Consider the following 17,100-nt stretch of genomic DNA (forward strand, 5'->3'; position numbering starts at 1 on the left):
CATTCATATATTATATTTTGAAAACCAAAGTTTCATGAAATTATCACGATAGACCACTTGCTCTTTCACTGAATACTTTTAGACACATTTACAAGTCCTTCGTAGCACTTCGAATGGTTTACCATTTTTTTAAAAATGTATTTTTCATGAATACCATATATACCCAAACTCGCAACAACTATAGGGTACCAATATCGCTCGCTGCACTCTCCTGCGTTGACGTTATCAGAACTCCGGCATTTACTGGCCGCAGACGCAGCGATATCGCTTCGGTGGCAGCGGCATTGCCTATCGCACTGGACAACATCGAAACTATGGCAGATCAATTCGAATAACAATAATTTCTTCCGGTCGAACGGCAGCGCCAGAACAATCAGACAGCGGCAGAGATGCAGATATAAATGTTGGGCCGCGAGTATGCATCTGCATCTGCCACTGCAGCTGCATTGTTGCTGTTTGCTGCATTTTAAACAGGATGCGCATAAGTATACGAGGATTGACAGGATGTGCGGGCCATGCATACGCATTTTGTTTGCCTCCGACGCTGCCACGCCCCCTACCATTTTAAATTCGGAGGGCGGCGTACACGTGTTCATCGGCTGGGTCACGCCCCCTCGCACTAATTTGTATTGTTTTCGCTGTTAATGAATTTCATATATTGCATTTATGCCAATGCAATGAATGCGAAAATTATTTGCATTGACATTCCAGGGGATCGAAAAGGATTTTAAATCGGATGTTGATTTTGAGAGACGGGCTAAAATTAAACTGAGAGTAAGCTAATTTTTTAAATATGATATTAAAGCAATATTTTATTTTAAAAGTGAATGCATTTGAACATAGTCTTAATGGTCTTAGTTTTTTGATTATTAGTTTGGTTTATTACTTGCAACTGTTTACAGACCACGGTGCACCTGTAGTTGTTAAAATATTGATTAATGTTTATATAAAGAAATTAATGATTTAAATTTGTAATACCTCATTTTGAAGTACTATGTTTTATAAGTACACTGATTTTCAATGAGTTTTGTTCCACTCCTCGCGTTCCTCCCGCTCCTTTACCACTTCATTTAGGTAGGGCTCCAAGTACTTGATGTCCTCCTCGTACTTGGTCCACTGCTCCTTGGGCAGGATCGTTTTGGTCATGGACAAGTGGAGTGCCCGTAGAATGCGATAGTTTCGCTCATCGTACATTTTGCGGGGCAGGCGACGCACTGCCTCTGCCACATCCTCGTTCTCATAAAGACAATCGTCGCGATGCAGACCGTATTGATTGAATCCGGACATTTCGTAGGCCCATTTGCCCAGCTTGGAGAAAACCGCAGGACCCACTCTGGCCATATACTTCGACATGATTTACGATAAAAGAACAAATTTAGAAAGTTGCTGGTTTTTATGTTAGCTATGCCTGGTTGAAATAGAGCTGACAATTTACTCAGTGACAAATTTGAACAATTTGTTTAATATTCTCTTTTTGTAGTGACCATATATGGGTTGTTATAAAAATATCAAATTTTTTAAAGCCGGTTGTCCTATCATAGAGTTGTCCCCCTAAAATGTAAACCAATTTAACATGAGAGTTTCTTTAGGATATCGATTTTTATACCCTTGCAGAGGGTATTATAATTTTGGTCAAAAGTGTGCAACGCAGTGAAGGAGACATCTCCGACCCTATAAAGTATATATATTCTTGATCAGGATCACCTCCTGAGTTGATATAGCCATGTCCGTCTGTCCGTCTGTCCGTCTGTCCGTCTGTCCGTCTGTCTGTTTCTACGCAAACTAGTCTCTCAGTTTTAAAGCTATCGGATTGAAACTTTGCACACACCCTTCTTTCCTTTGCACGCAGTATATAAGTCGGAACGGCCGGGATCGGCCGACTATATCCTATAGCTGCCATATAACTGATTGATCGGAAATGCCATAACTTTCGTGTTTGTAAAGTTAGGAAGTTGGGATTTTCTATGGGTTTTATATTTGGCCAATCAATCCGACCTACCAAATTTCATAAGGATCGGCCGACTATATCCTATAGCTGCCATATAACTGATTGATCGGAAATGCCATAACTTTGGTGTTTGTAAAGTTAGAAAGTTGGGATTTTCTATGGGTTTTATATTTGGCCAATCAATCCGACCCACCAAATTTCATAAGGATCGGCCGACTATATCCTATAGCTGCCATATAACTGATTGATCGGAAATGCCATAACTTTGGTGTTTGTTAAGTTAGGAAGTTGGGATTTTCTATGGATTTTATTTTTGGCCAATCAATCCGACCTAGCAAATTTCATAAGGATCGGCCGACTATATCCTATAGCTGCCATATAACTGATTGATCGGAAATGCCATAACTTTGGTGTTTGTTAAGTTAGGAAGTTGGGATTTTCTATGGATTTTATTTTTGGCCAATCAATCCGACCTACCAAATTTCATAAGGATCGGCCGACTATATCCTATAGCTGCCATATAACTGATTGATCGGAAATGCCATAACTTTGGTGTTTGTAAAGTTAGGAATTTTCTATGGGTTTTATATTTGGCCAATCAATCCGACCTACCAAATTTCATAAGGATCGGCCGACTATATCCTATAGCTGCCATATAACTGATTGATCGGAAATGCCATAACTTTGGTGTTTGTAAAGTTAGAAAGTTGGGATTTTCTATGGGTTTTATATTTGGCCAATCAATCCGACCCACCAAATTTCATAAGGATCGGCCGACTATATCCTATAGCTGCCATATAACTGATTGATCGGAAATGCCATAACTTTGGTGTTTGTTAAGTTAGGAAGTTGGGATTTTCTATGGATTTTATTTTTGGCCAATCAATCCGACCTACCAAATTTCATAAGGATCGGCCGACTATATCCTATAGCTGCCATATAACTGATTGATCGGAAATGCCATAACTTTGGTGTTTGTAAAGTTAGGAATTTGGGATTTTCTGTGGGTGTTATATTTGGCCAATCAATCCGACCTACCAAATTTCATAAGAATCGGCGGACTATATCCTATAGCTACCATATAACTGAACGATTGGAAATGCCATAACTTTGTTGTTGTTAAAGCTAGGAAGTTCGGATTTTTTATGAGTATTAAGAATGCATCATATGAATAATTTTGGAGAATATAATTTACAGAGTATTCTGCAAGGGTATATCAACTTCGGCTCCGCCCGAAGTTAGCTTTCCTTTCTTGTTTTTAATGACAAGAAATGCTTACCTGTTCTTCCGACATCAATACTCTTTAAACTGGATTGCATTATTTTCATTCTATAAAAAAGTAGCATGCTTAAAACATTTTCCCATAAAAACCTGTTGAAAGAAGAATACATATTTTCTTATATTCGACAAAGGTACTAGTATTTTATTAAAAATTCCATATATTTCGCATATCAGAGCCCTATTTAAAGAACTCACTGTTGATTTCCCCAAAAATAAAGGCTGTCAAAATATTGTATCAAACGCACTTCTTTATTATACGAAACTTGCAGATTCTATTTTGGACTGGCATATATTTGGTTGCAGACTTCCAAAACGTAGGGGCGTCACAGGATGGTTTTGGCATACGTTATGTACATTTTTGCTGCCCGCCTTAGCAAGGTCCACAAGGACCGAAGCCGCAAGATCCTGGTCCGCATGGACCGCAGCCGTAGGGTCCGCAGGGTCCGCATGGTCCGCAACCCGGTCCGCAGGGGCCGCATCCTGGTCCACACGGTCCACAAGGTCCGCATCCTGGTCCACACGGTCCACAAGGTCCGCACCTGCCCTCGGCGACGGGGTATTGGCAGGTGGAGAAGCAGGGCAGTGGGCAGCAGGGTCCTCCGGGGGCACATGGTCCAATGGGGCAGGGTGGACAGGCGGCACTCGGCTTGTAGTTGATGGGTCCATTGGGGTAGCAGCAGTACTCCCTCGGGGGTGGGATGTCGATGGTTTGGGGCTTGGGCTGACACAGGATCGACTGGCACACCTCCCTGGGCTCGCACACCCGCTTGGGATAGCACACCACGTAAGGATCGGGGATCATCGATGGGTAGTAGATGACCCTAGGCTCTCGCACCATCTGCGACACCCAGATCAGCTTTGGCACCTTGATGACCCTCGTGGCATCCACCACTTTCGGAATGGTGATCTGCCTGCATCTGTTGACCACCATCGGCTCCGGCACAATCTTCTCCGTGAAGACCACCCGCTTCTTGCAGATCATGCGCGGTGGCTGCTGGACGGTGATGCATTTGGGAAAGGGAGGCGGGATGCGGGGAGCACATTGCGGCAGTGCCTCCAACTGGGCGGCATTGTAGCACTTGGGCGAGCACTCGAAGGGACCGCAGCAGGGATCGCAGGGACTGCAAGGACCGCACGGAGAGCACATGGTTTGATTCTATAAAAATTAACCAAGGTTGGATCTGAATAAAAATATTTATTTAATTATTTTTTTTTGTACAAAATTTGATCAGAGAAATTTGGAAGTGTGTCGAAGCGAAACTGGTTTCGAAATGGCAGCTTTAACTTACCAAACATCATGACTAGGCTGACAAGCGAAGGCAAAGCCTACTAGAAATTTAGGGTTTTAAATTTTAAAATAAAATTACCACAGGGATTTATCCCTTGAAGAGTAGACCCCGCTTTATCTGTCAAAAAAGTAGAATAGTGACATGCGCTTAATTCCGATTTTTATTTACAGCCAATGAGTCGTCAATGCGTTGACAAGGCAAAGTGAACTATAGACTTTTGTAGTGGATTGTGGCAAGACAGCGATAACGTTATGATGATCTGCATTCGATATACAAGTTGGTCCACAGGGCACTGGTTTCTGACAAAGGGCGATCCGGACGCCGGCAGGACGGCGTTCCTAGCAGGGTCCGCCAGGACCGCAGGGAACTTGAGGACCGCAGGGACCGACTGGGCCGCAGTGCGTGTTCCAGGGAGTCGGGGCGCAGGGATAGCAGGGCCCGCACTCCGGCGATTCGTACGGGCACGGGGGCGAGCAGGGTCCGCAGGGGCCGCAAGGTCCGGCGGGACTGTTGCCGAACGGCCCGCAAGTATTGCAGGGGGCGCAGGGACCCAACGGAGACGGCACAAACGGACCCGACGGCATCGTGAGGCCGCAGGGCCCGCAGTTCGGCACGGCGCACGGGCCGCAAGGACCGCATCTCGGACCACAAGGACCGCAGGGTCCACAGCCACCAGGTCCGCAGGGGCCACATCGCGGTCCGCAGGGTCCGCAGCCCGGACCACAAGGTCCGCAGGGTCCACACCTGCCCTCGGCGACGGGATACTGGTTGGTGGAGAAGCAAGGCAGTGGGCAGCAGGGTCCTCCGGGGGCACATGGTCCAATGGGGCAGGGTGGGCAGGCGGCACTCGGCTTGTAGTTGATGGGTCCATTGGGGTAGCAGCAGTACTCCCGCGGGGGCGGGATGTCGATGGTTTGGGGCTTGGGTTGGCACAGAATCGACTGGCACACCTCCCTAGGCTCGCACACCCGCTTGGGATAGCACACCACGTAAGGATCGGGGATCATCGATGGGTAGTAGATGACCCTAGGCTCTCGCACCATCTGCGACACCCAGATCAGCTTTGGCACCTTGATGACCCTCGTGGCATCCACCACCTTCGGAATGGTGATCTGCCTGCATCTGTTGACGACCATCGGCTCCGGCACAATCTTTTCGGTGAAGACCACCCGCTTCTTGCAGATCATCCGTGGCGGCTGCTGGACGGTGATGCATTTGGGAAAGGGAGGCGGGATGCGGGGAGCACATTGCGGGAGTGCCTCCAACTGGGCCGCATTGTAGCACTTGGGCGAGCACTCGAAGGGACCGCAGCAGGGATCACAGGGACTGCATGGACCGCACGGCGAACACATTTTGTTGACTCAAATTTGCCAAAAATACAATTTATATAGAAAAATAGTAAATTTTTTTATTTTTTTTTTCAAATTTTTGCTGTACAATTTGGAAGTTGTTCGGAGCGAAAATATATACTGAATGAGATCTAACGGCACGACGACAGCATTGCGAAAGGTTCCAGGCCGGCTTCGATCGATACATGGAAAACCGAGTTCTTTGATTCGATTGCAAGATCACGTAGCAATATGAAACTAACTTAAAAAATACTAGTTTTAAAGGCTTTTTATACCCTTGCAGAGGGTATTATAATTTTGGTCAAAAGTGTGCAACGCAGTGAAGGAGACATCTCCGACCCTATAAAGTATATATATTCTTGATCAGGATCACCTCCTGAGTTGATATAAGCATGTCTGTCTGTCCGTCTGTCCGTCTGTCTGTTTCTACGCGAACTAGTTTCTCAATTTTAAAGATATTGAATTGAAACTTTGCACATACCCTTCTTTCTCTTGCACGCAGTATATAAGTCGGAACGGCCGATATCGGCCGACTATATCCTATGCTACTTTGAAATCGAACAAAATTTGGTACAGTTGTGGACTTTGAAAGTCCAGTTATGGGCCACCTTTTAACAACACATCGGAAACTTGGAAATAAATGACATGAAAATGGTTCAAAAATTAGACCAATACTAAAATGAAAAATTTTGATGCAGATTTTTTGAGAATCGAATTAGGAGTCTTTAGAGGTATGCCACTTTGAAATCGGATAAAATTTGGTAAAGATATGGACTTCAGAAGTCCAGTTATGGGCCACCTTTTAGTAATATAGGCATAGAAATCGAAATGTAGTCGATTTGTAATAACTGCAAGGGTATATAAACTTCGGCTTGCCGAAGTTTGCTTCTTTTCTTGTTTAATTTAGCTATGTCTTACACCTAAAGTTATAGGTATATAAATTTCATTTGTTCTTTTTTAAATGTACGACTAGTGCACTGTCCGGTAACCAAGATGTTTTTAATTTGCCTTACAACAAAACCAAAAAAAAAACACGATACATTTGACAGTCCTTAAGCCCTATGTAAATGTCCTGCAGAATTTTAATTGCAAAATTTGCTTTATCTGGCTACATTCGATTGCTTAAACGCTCGCAATGAAAAATCGCTGTACGCTTCTTGAATGGAATGCATTTTGCGAACCGGATTCCATCTCCACATGACGTATGCGCGACGTATCTGCATACATTTCAACAATATGGCATCTGCCGTTGAGTGGGTTTAAGCCTTTAATATGCTAGCGCCTTTATGTAGGCAGGCCGCTTTTTTTGGGCCCTAGCTGAAAGCCAACTTGGAAAAAACTACAACGAATTACAGAAAAACGTCGGAAAACACTCTGGCAAGCGTGGGCCTATTGAATATACATATATGGGTTTGCTTTTTTTGACCATCGCCTGGACATGTCAGCGCCGAAAAAAACGTGGGTCCTGAAAGCTTTAGTGCGTGGGTGGGCTGTGCAATCAGCGCTTTGTGCATGCCACAACCATGGCGACATTGAACAATTGCGCATTCACAAAAACTAAAACAAAGGGCCTGGTCACAGCGGTCCATCGATGTTGACAAAGGCTTTTGCAAGCGATTCAGGTAAATTCTAAAATATTTACCCCACTTTAAATACAAAAAGGATGTAAATGGAAACTGTTCGCTGCGTGTTCAAAATTGGTAATGTTTCAGATAAAAAAATTTATAATAAAAATTAAAACAAAATGTTAGTTTTTAAACGTTAAAGTCTTTTAAGTTAAAGCCCTAATATATTATTGATTTCAATGAATAACATTTTGATAATATTTAAATATTTCATTTTTTAATAAAAAATAAAAACGCCATCTCCGAGAATAGTTAGTACAATAAATGTCTTAAATTAGCCACTTTTAAGACCAACATTGATTTAATCGATTTGGTTTCGGGCGGCGTTCTAGGAATTCTCCCAGTTCCTTGGCCTGTAATAACAAGCCTTTGGCTTATGGCCGTAATTATGCAAGAAAAACACCAACTTCTTGGAACCGACTTGCCCCGGGGCGCTTATCGAGCGACAGGCTGCTGTTCCTCCGTCCAAGTTCCCAGCCACAGACAATGCGCCTGCTAATCCCACAATTTCCAGGGCCCCAAGAGCCTGTCTAATCACAGACCCGCCACTTGGCATCACAGTGCCACTGAAATTGTCAGCTAATAATGCAAACAATAACAGGCAACAGGCCGAAGAAATGGCGCACATTTCACATAATTATGGAGGGGGGAGATGGCCGGATCCCTGTCGAGTTGGCCGGGCTAAGGCGGCGCAATTAGCGGACTTAGTTCGGGACTAGGCCCCAAACAGTGTGGCTAAATGGAGGACGGTTGGGTTTTGTGGAGGGGAAAATAAGTACAGACTGGCCATAAATTGACGGCCAAAATGTTGGATAAAGCATAGATAGAGCAAGTGTAGCTGCACTGCACAAAATAAATACATAAATTATAAGAATACAAATATTTTGTTTTATTTGTAGTGTCATATAACTATTTAACATTTTACCAAACAAATTTAATAACTCTTTGGGAATGTGTATATTGATTTATTATACTTCCAGGTTAACCGCATCGAGCAAAGGCACTATTTTCTATTAGCTTGCCTTGTTTTCCTTTCTTTAATAAATTTAATGGCGCGTAATAAACCGGTGCAGAATATCGTACGCACCCACATTTGGTCCTCGGTCGCTTATGTTGTTTGCCTGCATTCTTTGCGGTCGTTTGACGTTGATAAGTATTCTGATTTATTGACAAACAAACTGTGAGTGTGCGGGCATTGTGGCAGCATTTATTTAAATTTATATATTTATTTATGGTGTGCGCGAAGGCAAACACACACAGCTAGACAGATGGATCGTTGTTAAATCGAAGTCGTACTTTAACCCATTTTGTGCCGCGCTGCCAAAGGTATTTTCCAAACAGTTGGGAGTAGTTTTTACTTTCTTTAAATTATGTTTATCGACTAGGTAGTTTTAAGTATATAAATGTTTGGCTTCACCTATTAAATTTTCATTTATATTTGAAAATACCAGGTAGCATGCTTAATGTCTGAGCAACAACATGAGTTAACCCCGTGATATGAAATGGGTTAAGCAGAGTTTTCGGCTCCCGGTTTTTTATGCATTTGCTTCGATGCATTTCCGTTTGATTTCAATAATTTCAACTTCCGGCACAAACCGGAAATGACAAATAAAATGCACCGCCATTCAAATACACCGAGGAAAAGAGACTGTTATTTGTTCAAAAAGGTAACACATTAAAATGGTAAGAATTTTCCATTTTTTCCATTCAGTATAAAAGTATAATAAAGAGTAGTTATAAACTTTTATACTAAAAATAGTCGGTAGACTTTCCTATTCGAATTTCATTTATATCTTTCTGTCTTTACTACTATATTATTTGTACATTTTTATTCAAACATATCTTCCAATTTTAAATGGATTAACAAGACTTTTGACTTTTTCCTCCCATGATTTTTACTTTGATTGTATCATCTCGGCTGCAACTGCACGAAAAAACGCATAAATTACATGATTTTCGGGAAGGCTTGTTTCTGCCCAAATCCGTGCATATATTTTGTTTTTTTCGCCAGGCAGTAAATTTGCAGGCACATGCATATGGGGAATGACCATGAATTACATAAAAAGCCGCAAATACCGAAGTCAAAATGCGTGGCCTCAACGTTTCTGTGTGTTGTAAAGCATGCCGATGTGCAAGTGCAAGAGGGAAAGCCTTTTCCCTTGCAACATGCAAACGATTCAGTCAGGGACAGAAAAAAAATTCAAATATATATTGCAATCCTTTAGGCACGCGGAACATAATGAAACGAAAATGCTACTGTGGCAACAGCAACAGCAGCAGCTGCAAGGACATTCAGGACCTAGGACCGAGAGCCGAAACCCAGGGACCGACCGAAGCCGTCCGCTTGCCATTTGCCGAATAAGAAAAAATAAATAAAATTGTGAAAATATTTCTTTGGCCAACATTTTTACAGCCGCCTGGCCCCTTCCACTCCTTCCATTTCCACACTGCCCCGCTTGCCAACCAATTCGCAGCAATTTTTATACAAAAAAATGTTTTTATTTATTCCGCTGGGGCGGCCTCTTCCTCCTGCAACGGTTTCTCTTTCGGTAGGGATGCTTATCGACTGGAAAATTTCAATACAATATATATCGTCTAAAATATATATTTTAAGTAAAAATATTCCAAAGTTGGAAATGATTAAAACAATTTATAAAAATGGAATAATCTAATATTTAAATATATGTATATGTATAATATGAATACAATTTAAAGTACGTATAACTTTCTTAGACAGACAGTTAAAATAATAAAGTTTTCATAATCAAAAACAAATTATATGTATCTCAATACAATTATATATTGTGTAAGTAATCTCGATTATTAAATCTCGATTACTAAATGAAAAAGATGTGCTTAGCTATTTATTTTCTAATATTTAATAAAATATTTAAAAATATATATTGATAGAACATTAACAATTCGAATAAATAACTTATAAATGTTATATTTATATAATTTCTTTATTAATAATATTATTTAAAGTTAAAAAATAGAGATGCAAAAATCTTCTTAAAAACAAGTTACAAAATGATCGTATTTTCCTCCTGGAATAACACTGTGCAATCGGTACTGTTGTCATCCCTGGATGTGGGCTATCGCCCCATACCCCAAATCCTTGCAACTGGGCCTGGCTTGTGGCCGTCGGTTGATTTATATTGATGAATGTCCGTTTGTTCGTTAGTTCCGTCTTTGCAGGCTGCCAAAGAGATTTACTTGTAAGGGGCGGGGAGGCGTGGCAGTTATTTAACTCTTTGCCTTTTGTTGTGCTGCACTCGCACAGGCACAAATACTCGTGTATCCACATGCAATCGCATATACACACACTGGGTGCACTTGCTTATGCTCAGTGCCAGAAATTATTGCATACTTTACGGAAATTAACCGCATTTCCATTTCTTGCACGCACACAGGATGGCTGCGTCATCTCGTCCTCCTCTTTCCTCGTCCCAGTAAGCTCCTCCTTTCCGGGCTTCCACTTGTATACATATTTACAATTTTAATGACTTTATTTTTGTGCTGGCATAAAATGTTTTTCCACACTTACAATAGGGTTGAGTACAGTGATTTTATTTGGGGCTTTGTACTATGAGTTTGCTTGGAAGAAACATAAAATTTGTTTAAAACAAAATACAATTGCCATTTGCTCACACATTTTTAAAAATATTTAAAAGGCAAGAAAAAATCAACATAATGTATTTTAAAAATTTAAACTAAAAAAATTATAAAAATTTAAATGTAAATATTGTATTGCATATTTTTATATTCTTATAAATGTATTTTGTATGAATTTACACTGTGGATAAACTTTATATATTTAAGAGCAGCATACTTAACACCGTTTTTAGAGTTTTGTCATTTAAAAAAACACCGAGTGATATTATTACCAAAAATCATATACACATTTTAAGGGCATTTCAAATGTGGATTTCTCTTTTCGGCAATATCCCTTGTTCCATTTGCCTTGTTGCTGATTCGTTCAGGTTACTTTTCAGTGAGCTGCTAAAGAAGTGGAGGGAATTAAGTGAGGGAACAGTCGTACAATCATATTTCTTTGTGACATTTTCGTTGTGCATTATTAATCAACCGGGAGTATTTTAATTTATGTTGACATGCACTTATTTATAAAACGCAACCATAACGTAAAACCGAATTGCGAAGAAATGTTTTAACCGGAAACAACATAGGAAACCAGAATGTCGCTGATTTTTAAGCTATTTTTGGATCCGAGTATTCTGACGACATCAGTGTAAAATTTGATGAGCCTTGCAAAGAAAAATATTTTCCTCCTATCAAAAGTTGATTTAAAGATTTGCAAACTTTTCACGTAAAAAAGGGAAGGAACAAAACCTGATTCCATTGCATTGAAAGTATAAAAGGATTCGTGTATGTGGAGTCGTGCAAAATGGTTTCTCGTTTACAGAAAAATATAAATTCCCATGCAAACTGAGGCAGCTCTGCGAAATGTGATGAAAGGAAGAAATCAGCACCTGGCTGAATTCTTTAGATTAAATTAAGATAGGCTTGGATCAGGGAAAAAGTCTCTGCAGGTAGCTCACCTAATTGATTTACAGGATATATATTTTTTGCCATTCGAATGAATTTCATTAAAAGCGTTACCAGGGGCGACAACTTCACCTGCTTCGGAAACTGAGATTTATTATTAAAATTGCACTGTTATTGAACAAAAAGTTGATTGCATTCAATAGAAAGGCAGAACAATTTCTTTGATTGACAGCAGTGACCTCCGCTCCGTCCGCTGATCAAAGTTCAAGGGGCAATTGGCACGCCGGATGCGTAATCTATTTCAAACAGCGACCATGCAAATCGAAGAAGCTATAGCCATCTCAGCTGTCGACTGTCGGATGCATGCGAGCACAATACAACACAATTTGCTGGTGTTGCCTGCCACTGTCCCTCCTCCTCCTCCCTTTCCCTTCTTTCCTCCTTTTCGTCCTTTTGTCCTGTCAGGCCGTCTGTCGAACAGCGAGATGCATAGAGAAATTGCATATAAAATGCAGACAAATAACTTGCTCTCCATGTTTAGCGTATGCCCTAACGCCTGACATTAACAATGCAGCAGCAATGGCAACAGCAACAGCAGCAGCAACAGCAACAGCAGCAACAGCAACAGCAGCAACATTAGAAGCAGCAACATCAGCAGCAGCAACCAGCTGGCAATAAAATGTAACAAACACATTGACTGCTGACAAATAGCATTGCCTGTCAATTCATCAAAAAGAAAAAGGCAGCGAAGAGCGTCAGCGAACGCGCAAAACTATTGACATGCACACGCATCGAACACTCGAAGAAAATCTAGACAACCTAATTTAAAAAAGTTTAGAATGTTTTTATATACTTTTTTAACTAAATAAACTACAACTTGAAAATATATTTACATGCTTATTAAAAACAAGCTTTAAAAAATGGTTTTGCCCACTAGATGTATTATATGTGATTGATCAATAAACTTTGACTTATTTCATATTTAAAAGACGCTTCCAAAATGATCGCTCTGAGTTGACTTAATGGCTTTTTTATTTAATGGTAATTTTAAATATATATTTCAAAAACATTTATTATAATAATGATAATATATAATACTTATCTTTATTCGGTTTAACTAGAAAAAAGAAATTAACAAGTTGGCCAACATTTAAATCAATAATTCTAAATATATTATTTAGGTGAAGGTAAATTGCCATATTTGTTGGTAAGTTATGAAATTTTATCCAGAGTGCATCGTAAGCGGATCTGATCGAATGGGAAGTAGGATGGAGGATGCAGGATGCAGGATGAAGGAGGCAGGCGGCGCATCCTTGCACTGCTGACTCGGCAGTGGCAGCGGCAGACTTGCAGCAAATTTGCTTAGCTGCCAAACCAAACTTCGATTGCCGCGAGCCTGCGTGTGAGTGTGTGTCTATATTGGAGAGACTGTTACAAATTGTTTTGAAATGAAATTCAAACTGCATGGGGAAACGGTGCATATTGCTCTGTGCGCGCACTCTTCGACCTCGACACTTGAAGCGCCTTCCCTTTCTTTCTGGTTTAAGAAACTCCAACTAGAATGTTGACATTCCTGTGGGCAGGATCAAAGCGATTATTTGCCTATTTCAAGGTTTTTACAAAGGAGGTAAGAAAAAATGAGTTGTTCCAAACCCCCTTACCTTTATTTCTTTCGTAACAAATTGCCCCAATTATTTCCATTTTCCCTTTCCCGTGGCCTGATTTTATGCTCGTGGCTGCGGTATAAAAACTTTATTAAAAACTTTTGTGCCCAAGCCTTTTTATTAGACCTTGTCTGCCCTTCAGTCGAGCCCTGGTTTATATACCTTTCTCTATGTAGGGATATATATTTATAAAATACACGCACATTTAGACGCCTCCCTGGCCGCAAATACTGCACTCCAGGGGCGTTGAAGAAATCAAATTAAGAACATTTTCTTTGGCGAAACTTTTTGCGCCTGTTTAGAGTTTTGTAATACTTCAACGCCCCCGCTTTGCAGCTATTAAATTTCGGGCCCTATCTGCTGTCGGTCTTAGCCCCATGTGGTTACTTGAAAAATGCTAAATGGTCCCAGAGCAATTGCAGCCACAACAACATAAATAGAATGGCAAGGCAGCAGCTTTCGGCTTTAAGGCCAGGCCAATCAAATTTGCTGGTGGCCCGAAAGTGTGTGCTTGCTTGCTTATAAAAAGAACCAAGGAATCTGAATTTTAAAACTCACTGAACAGTGTTAAATTTAGGTGGTGGTAATTTCTTTTTAATTATATACAGGTAATATTTTGATCATTTTTAAAATATATTATTTACTATGATTTCAACCTTCAACACGATTCCAACTATCCACTCCAGGTAACTTTCGATATTGGTATATAAACAAGTATTCGAAACGCCATAACTCTGAATTCCCACAAGTGCATGTCGACTTCGATTATTAAATGTAATCTTTTGGACCAAAGGACTTCCAGCCTCCACGCATAATTTGACTTCGTGGCCAGCACAGATCTGCGATTTATCTGGATTAATTCCCAAGGAATGCTCACACAGATCTAGTTCAAGTTTGGAAAATAGTGTGCGTTTAGGAAATGGAAACGTCCATTTCTTAGTTAAGTACCAAAGTGGGGTGGTAAAGTTTTGTTTTCCGGTATCGATATAAAAACCTATTAACCAAATGCATATTGGCCGTATGTGAGCTTCATAAAGCACATTTTCAGTTAGTTGGAGCAGAGCTATATCATTCTTATAATTGTTTTCGTTGTAGTGGCTGGGAGTGTAGACGCTTCGGACAAGGATTTCTTTATTGGGAAACTCAAAGGTATTCTTTTTCAGTTTTCTGTTGAACTCTCCCAAGAGAACTTTGCTGTTGGAAGAAAACAATTAATTAAACGATGAACAGGCTGAAAAAGTTCAGTTGACTTACATTTGGCTTTGATTAAATACACAATTTGCTGATGTTATGACAAAATCTAAAAGAAAATTCTTTATAATTTCAAATGTCTGACTAAGAAATTCATACAAACTTTTGTAAATCAGCGTGCCACTGCAATTTTTATCAGGTAACATAACCAAGGCCATCCATGGAAAGGGACTGACAGAGTTGTGATCAGGATCAATCGGACAGTTTGGATCCAGAAAGTACGCCGATCCCAGATGAATCAGTAAACATGAGATTAAAACACCAAAAACTACGGAAGTCATCGTTCCTCCCCGAAAGCTTCCCAACAACTGGACGACGAGCGTCTGTTCCATGTGAAATCGAGCAACGAGCTAATCAGTACTGATAAAGATTTATTTATTTATTTATTTGTACACTGTAGGTTTGAGCATGTTGGCGCTATATAGAAGAGCAAAAATTCCTAATATGTTGTCGAGTTTTAACTCAATGAATTTGCATATATATTTTTTACTGTCAATAGTTGTATGCCAAAAAACTTGATGTTAATAAATGTTTAGTTTACTCCAAATTATGTTTTTGATTAAGTATTAAATTTTTTTTCATAAAGCACAGAGGAGCACCAATTTTATATGATAATTTATTTTTTTTTATAATTTTTTTTATAAAAATATTTTTTTTTGTGTGTATTTTTTTTTTGCTTAAAAAAGTTGTATTATTTTTTAAGTTTATTATAGTTCAACTTATAAGTGACCAAAGATTAATATTTTGTTTTGTTTCTTGTGTGTCGATTCTAAGTGATTTATTTTTGATTAAAAAAAACAGATGAACAATTTTTATTTGCAGTCCATGCCAATATCTGATCGTATTTTTAAATACTTTATCTCAGGGTTTTAAAATATTATGTATTATATTTGCCAGGAGTTAGAGAACAAATAATAGAATGACAAAATTAACTTTAAATTATTGTCCATTTATACGTAAAATTTATTTATTTACGTATAATGATGAATAAAACTAATTAAAAAGAAACCCGAAATGAAAATTTGTATACAAAACATTGCTGAATAGAGATTTTCCTTTTGCAGGTTTCGAATACTTTTTATTAAGTATAACTTAAAACGTTAATTAAGATTTCGACCTTTAGGACGACTGATACTATCCAATCGATATACGCTGATATATCGGAATAAACACAAATTCCTGAAGCGCCGTACATCTGAATTCCGATAAGTACGTAACCAGCTAAACTCGAACTAAATGCATCAATGCCCAGAGGACTTCCATATTCTTCGCACACTTTGTTGGTTTTGGAGCCAGCACAGATCTGAAGACTATTGGGAAAGTTACCGAAGGAATTACGGCAGTCTATATTATTCAGTTTAGTAATTTTGGTCGTTCTTGATCTTCCGGTCCAGCCTTTAAGAATCATGCCGTCTTCTAAATTGAATTCCGTCAACAAAATGCATATTGGCCGTATGCGTTTATAGTCCACAGGCGTTTTAAGTTCGAGCAGAGCTATATCCTTCCCATTTGCGTTATATGGCTTGGGAATGTGGACTGTTTTGACGGGGATCCAATTGGGACAATCGGAACTCAGGCAAAAGAAACTGTACAAAGGTAACTGCTTAATAAACAAAAATTTAGCTAACAAAACTGACTCACCTGGATTTTCCCTCAGCCACGCAACTTGCTGCGGTCAATACAAAATCTAAAATTAAATATATCGTTATTATATGTGTTTTTTTTATTATTATCACCAATGCCAACGTTTGTTTATAAGCACGCCAGTGCAGTTTTTTGTGGTCGATATAATTTGTGCTATCCAAGGGGCGTCTTGGTTTTCATTGGGAGAGTAATGAGAGCATTGCGGATCCAGAAGCTGAGACGACACGTAGCGAATCAGCAAAGCGAGTATAAAAAACCATTCAGCGGCAATCATCATTGCAAACAAAGCAATTCTCAACAACTGGAGCAGTGGCGAGCTGTCGTTCTCATATCACAAAGACTGATAGTCTGAATGCACTGAGAACATTATTATAAAACTTAAAAATATTTGGTATTGTTTTGAATTTTATTACGGTCTCGGCAAAACCCAACATATAATCTTTCCTTGCAGCGAATAAATTCGAAGAAATCATCTGCCTTATCAGCAAATTTAATTGGCTTAATATTCTCATTACTTAGCACTGCAAATGTTATTATTCAGTT

The 17,100-nt window shown here is 39.7% G+C and overlaps 5 protein-coding genes across 5 annotated transcripts; all 5 read right to left on the reverse strand.

The window, feature by feature from the left end:
- Positions 1-792: 792 nt before the first annotated feature.
- Positions 793-1,466, reverse strand: LOC108047409 (cytochrome b-c1 complex subunit 7). Its single transcript, XM_017127563.2, has 2 exons — positions 979-1,466; positions 793-914 (listed from the first exon to the last, which is right to left on the reverse strand). Exon 1 carries the CDS (start codon positions 1,351-1,353, stop codon positions 1,018-1,020), a length of 336 nt encoding a protein of 111 aa, XP_016983052.1. The 5' UTR covers positions 1,354-1,466; the 3' UTR covers positions 793-914; positions 979-1,017.
- A 1,991-nt stretch (positions 1,467-3,457) lies between these two features.
- LOC108047403 (DBF4-type zinc finger-containing protein 2 homolog) lies at positions 3,458-4,488 on the reverse strand. Its single transcript, XM_017127557.1, has one exon. The coding sequence runs from the start codon at positions 4,374-4,376 to the stop codon at positions 3,600-3,602; it is 777 nt and encodes a 258-aa protein (XP_016983046.1). The 5' UTR covers positions 4,377-4,488; the 3' UTR covers positions 3,458-3,599.
- A 172-nt stretch (positions 4,489-4,660) lies between these two features.
- LOC108047399 (DBF4-type zinc finger-containing protein 2 homolog) lies at positions 4,661-5,994 on the reverse strand. The gene has a single exon (XM_017127554.2). It carries the CDS (start codon positions 5,868-5,870, stop codon positions 4,857-4,859), a length of 1,014 nt encoding a protein of 337 aa, XP_016983043.1. The 5' UTR covers positions 5,871-5,994; the 3' UTR covers positions 4,661-4,856.
- Positions 5,995-14,229: 8,235 nt separating this feature from the next.
- LOC108047408 (CLIP domain-containing serine protease B9-like) lies at positions 14,230-15,203 on the reverse strand. Its single transcript, XM_017127562.2, has 3 exons — positions 15,017-15,203; positions 14,917-14,962; positions 14,230-14,856 (listed from the first exon to the last, which is right to left on the reverse strand). Exons 1-3 carry the CDS (start codon positions 15,192-15,194, stop codon positions 14,289-14,291), a joined length of 792 nt encoding a protein of 263 aa, XP_016983051.2. The 5' UTR covers positions 15,195-15,203; the 3' UTR covers positions 14,230-14,288.
- Positions 15,204-15,994: 791 nt separating this feature from the next.
- Positions 15,995-16,831, reverse strand: LOC108047390 (kallikrein 1-related peptidase b5-like). Its single transcript, XM_017127545.1, has 3 exons — positions 16,660-16,831; positions 16,555-16,600; positions 15,995-16,499 (listed from the first exon to the last, which is right to left on the reverse strand). The coding sequence occupies exons 1-3, from the start codon at positions 16,829-16,831 to the stop codon at positions 15,995-15,997; spliced, it is 723 nt and encodes a 240-aa protein (XP_016983034.1).
- Positions 16,832-17,100: the final 269 nt, after the last annotated feature.

This window comes from Drosophila rhopaloa, unplaced genomic scaffold (assembly GCF_018152115.1).
Source record: "Drosophila rhopaloa isolate 14029-0021.01 unplaced genomic scaffold, ASM1815211v1 contig_167, whole genome shotgun sequence".
In the NCBI taxonomy this organism is placed as follows: Eukaryota; Metazoa; Arthropoda; class Insecta; order Diptera; family Drosophilidae; genus Drosophila; species Drosophila rhopaloa.

Excerpts from the sequence above, each read along its gene's own strand:
- LOC108047409 (XM_017127563.2), bottom strand. The coding sequence starts at position 1,353 with ATGTCGAAGTATATGGCCAGAGTGGGTCCTGCGGTTTTCTCCAAGCTG.
- LOC108047403 (XM_017127557.1), bottom strand. The coding sequence starts at position 4,376 with ATGTGCTCTCCGTGCGGTCCTTGCAGTCCCTGCGATCCCTGCTGCGGT.
- LOC108047399 (XM_017127554.2), bottom strand. The coding sequence starts at position 5,870 with ATGTGTTCGCCGTGCGGTCCATGCAGTCCCTGTGATCCCTGCTGCGGT.
- LOC108047408 (XM_017127562.2), bottom strand. The coding sequence starts at position 15,194 with ATGACTTCCGTAGTTTTTGGTGTTTTAATCTCATGTTTACTGATTCAT. Across the intron at positions 14,963-15,016 it reads TGGCACGCTGATTTACAAAA|ATTTTGTCATAACATCAGCA; the intron begins GTTTGTATGAAT and ends ATTTTCTTTTAG. Across the intron at positions 14,857-14,916 it reads GTATTTAATCAAAGCCAAAT|CAAAGTTCTCTTGGGAGAGT; the intron begins GTAAGTCAACTG and ends TTCTTCCAACAG.
- LOC108047390 (XM_017127545.1), bottom strand. The coding sequence starts at position 16,831 with ATGATTGCCGCTGAATGGTTTTTTATACTCGCTTTGCTGATTCGCTAC. Across the intron at positions 16,601-16,659 it reads TGGCGTGCTTATAAACAAAC|ATTTTGTATTGACCGCAGCA; the intron begins GTTGGCATTGGT and ends ATTTAATTTTAG. Across the intron at positions 16,500-16,554 it reads GTGGCTGAGGGAAAATCCAG|TTTCTTTTGCCTGAGTTCCG; the intron begins GTGAGTCAGTTT and ends ACCTTTGTACAG.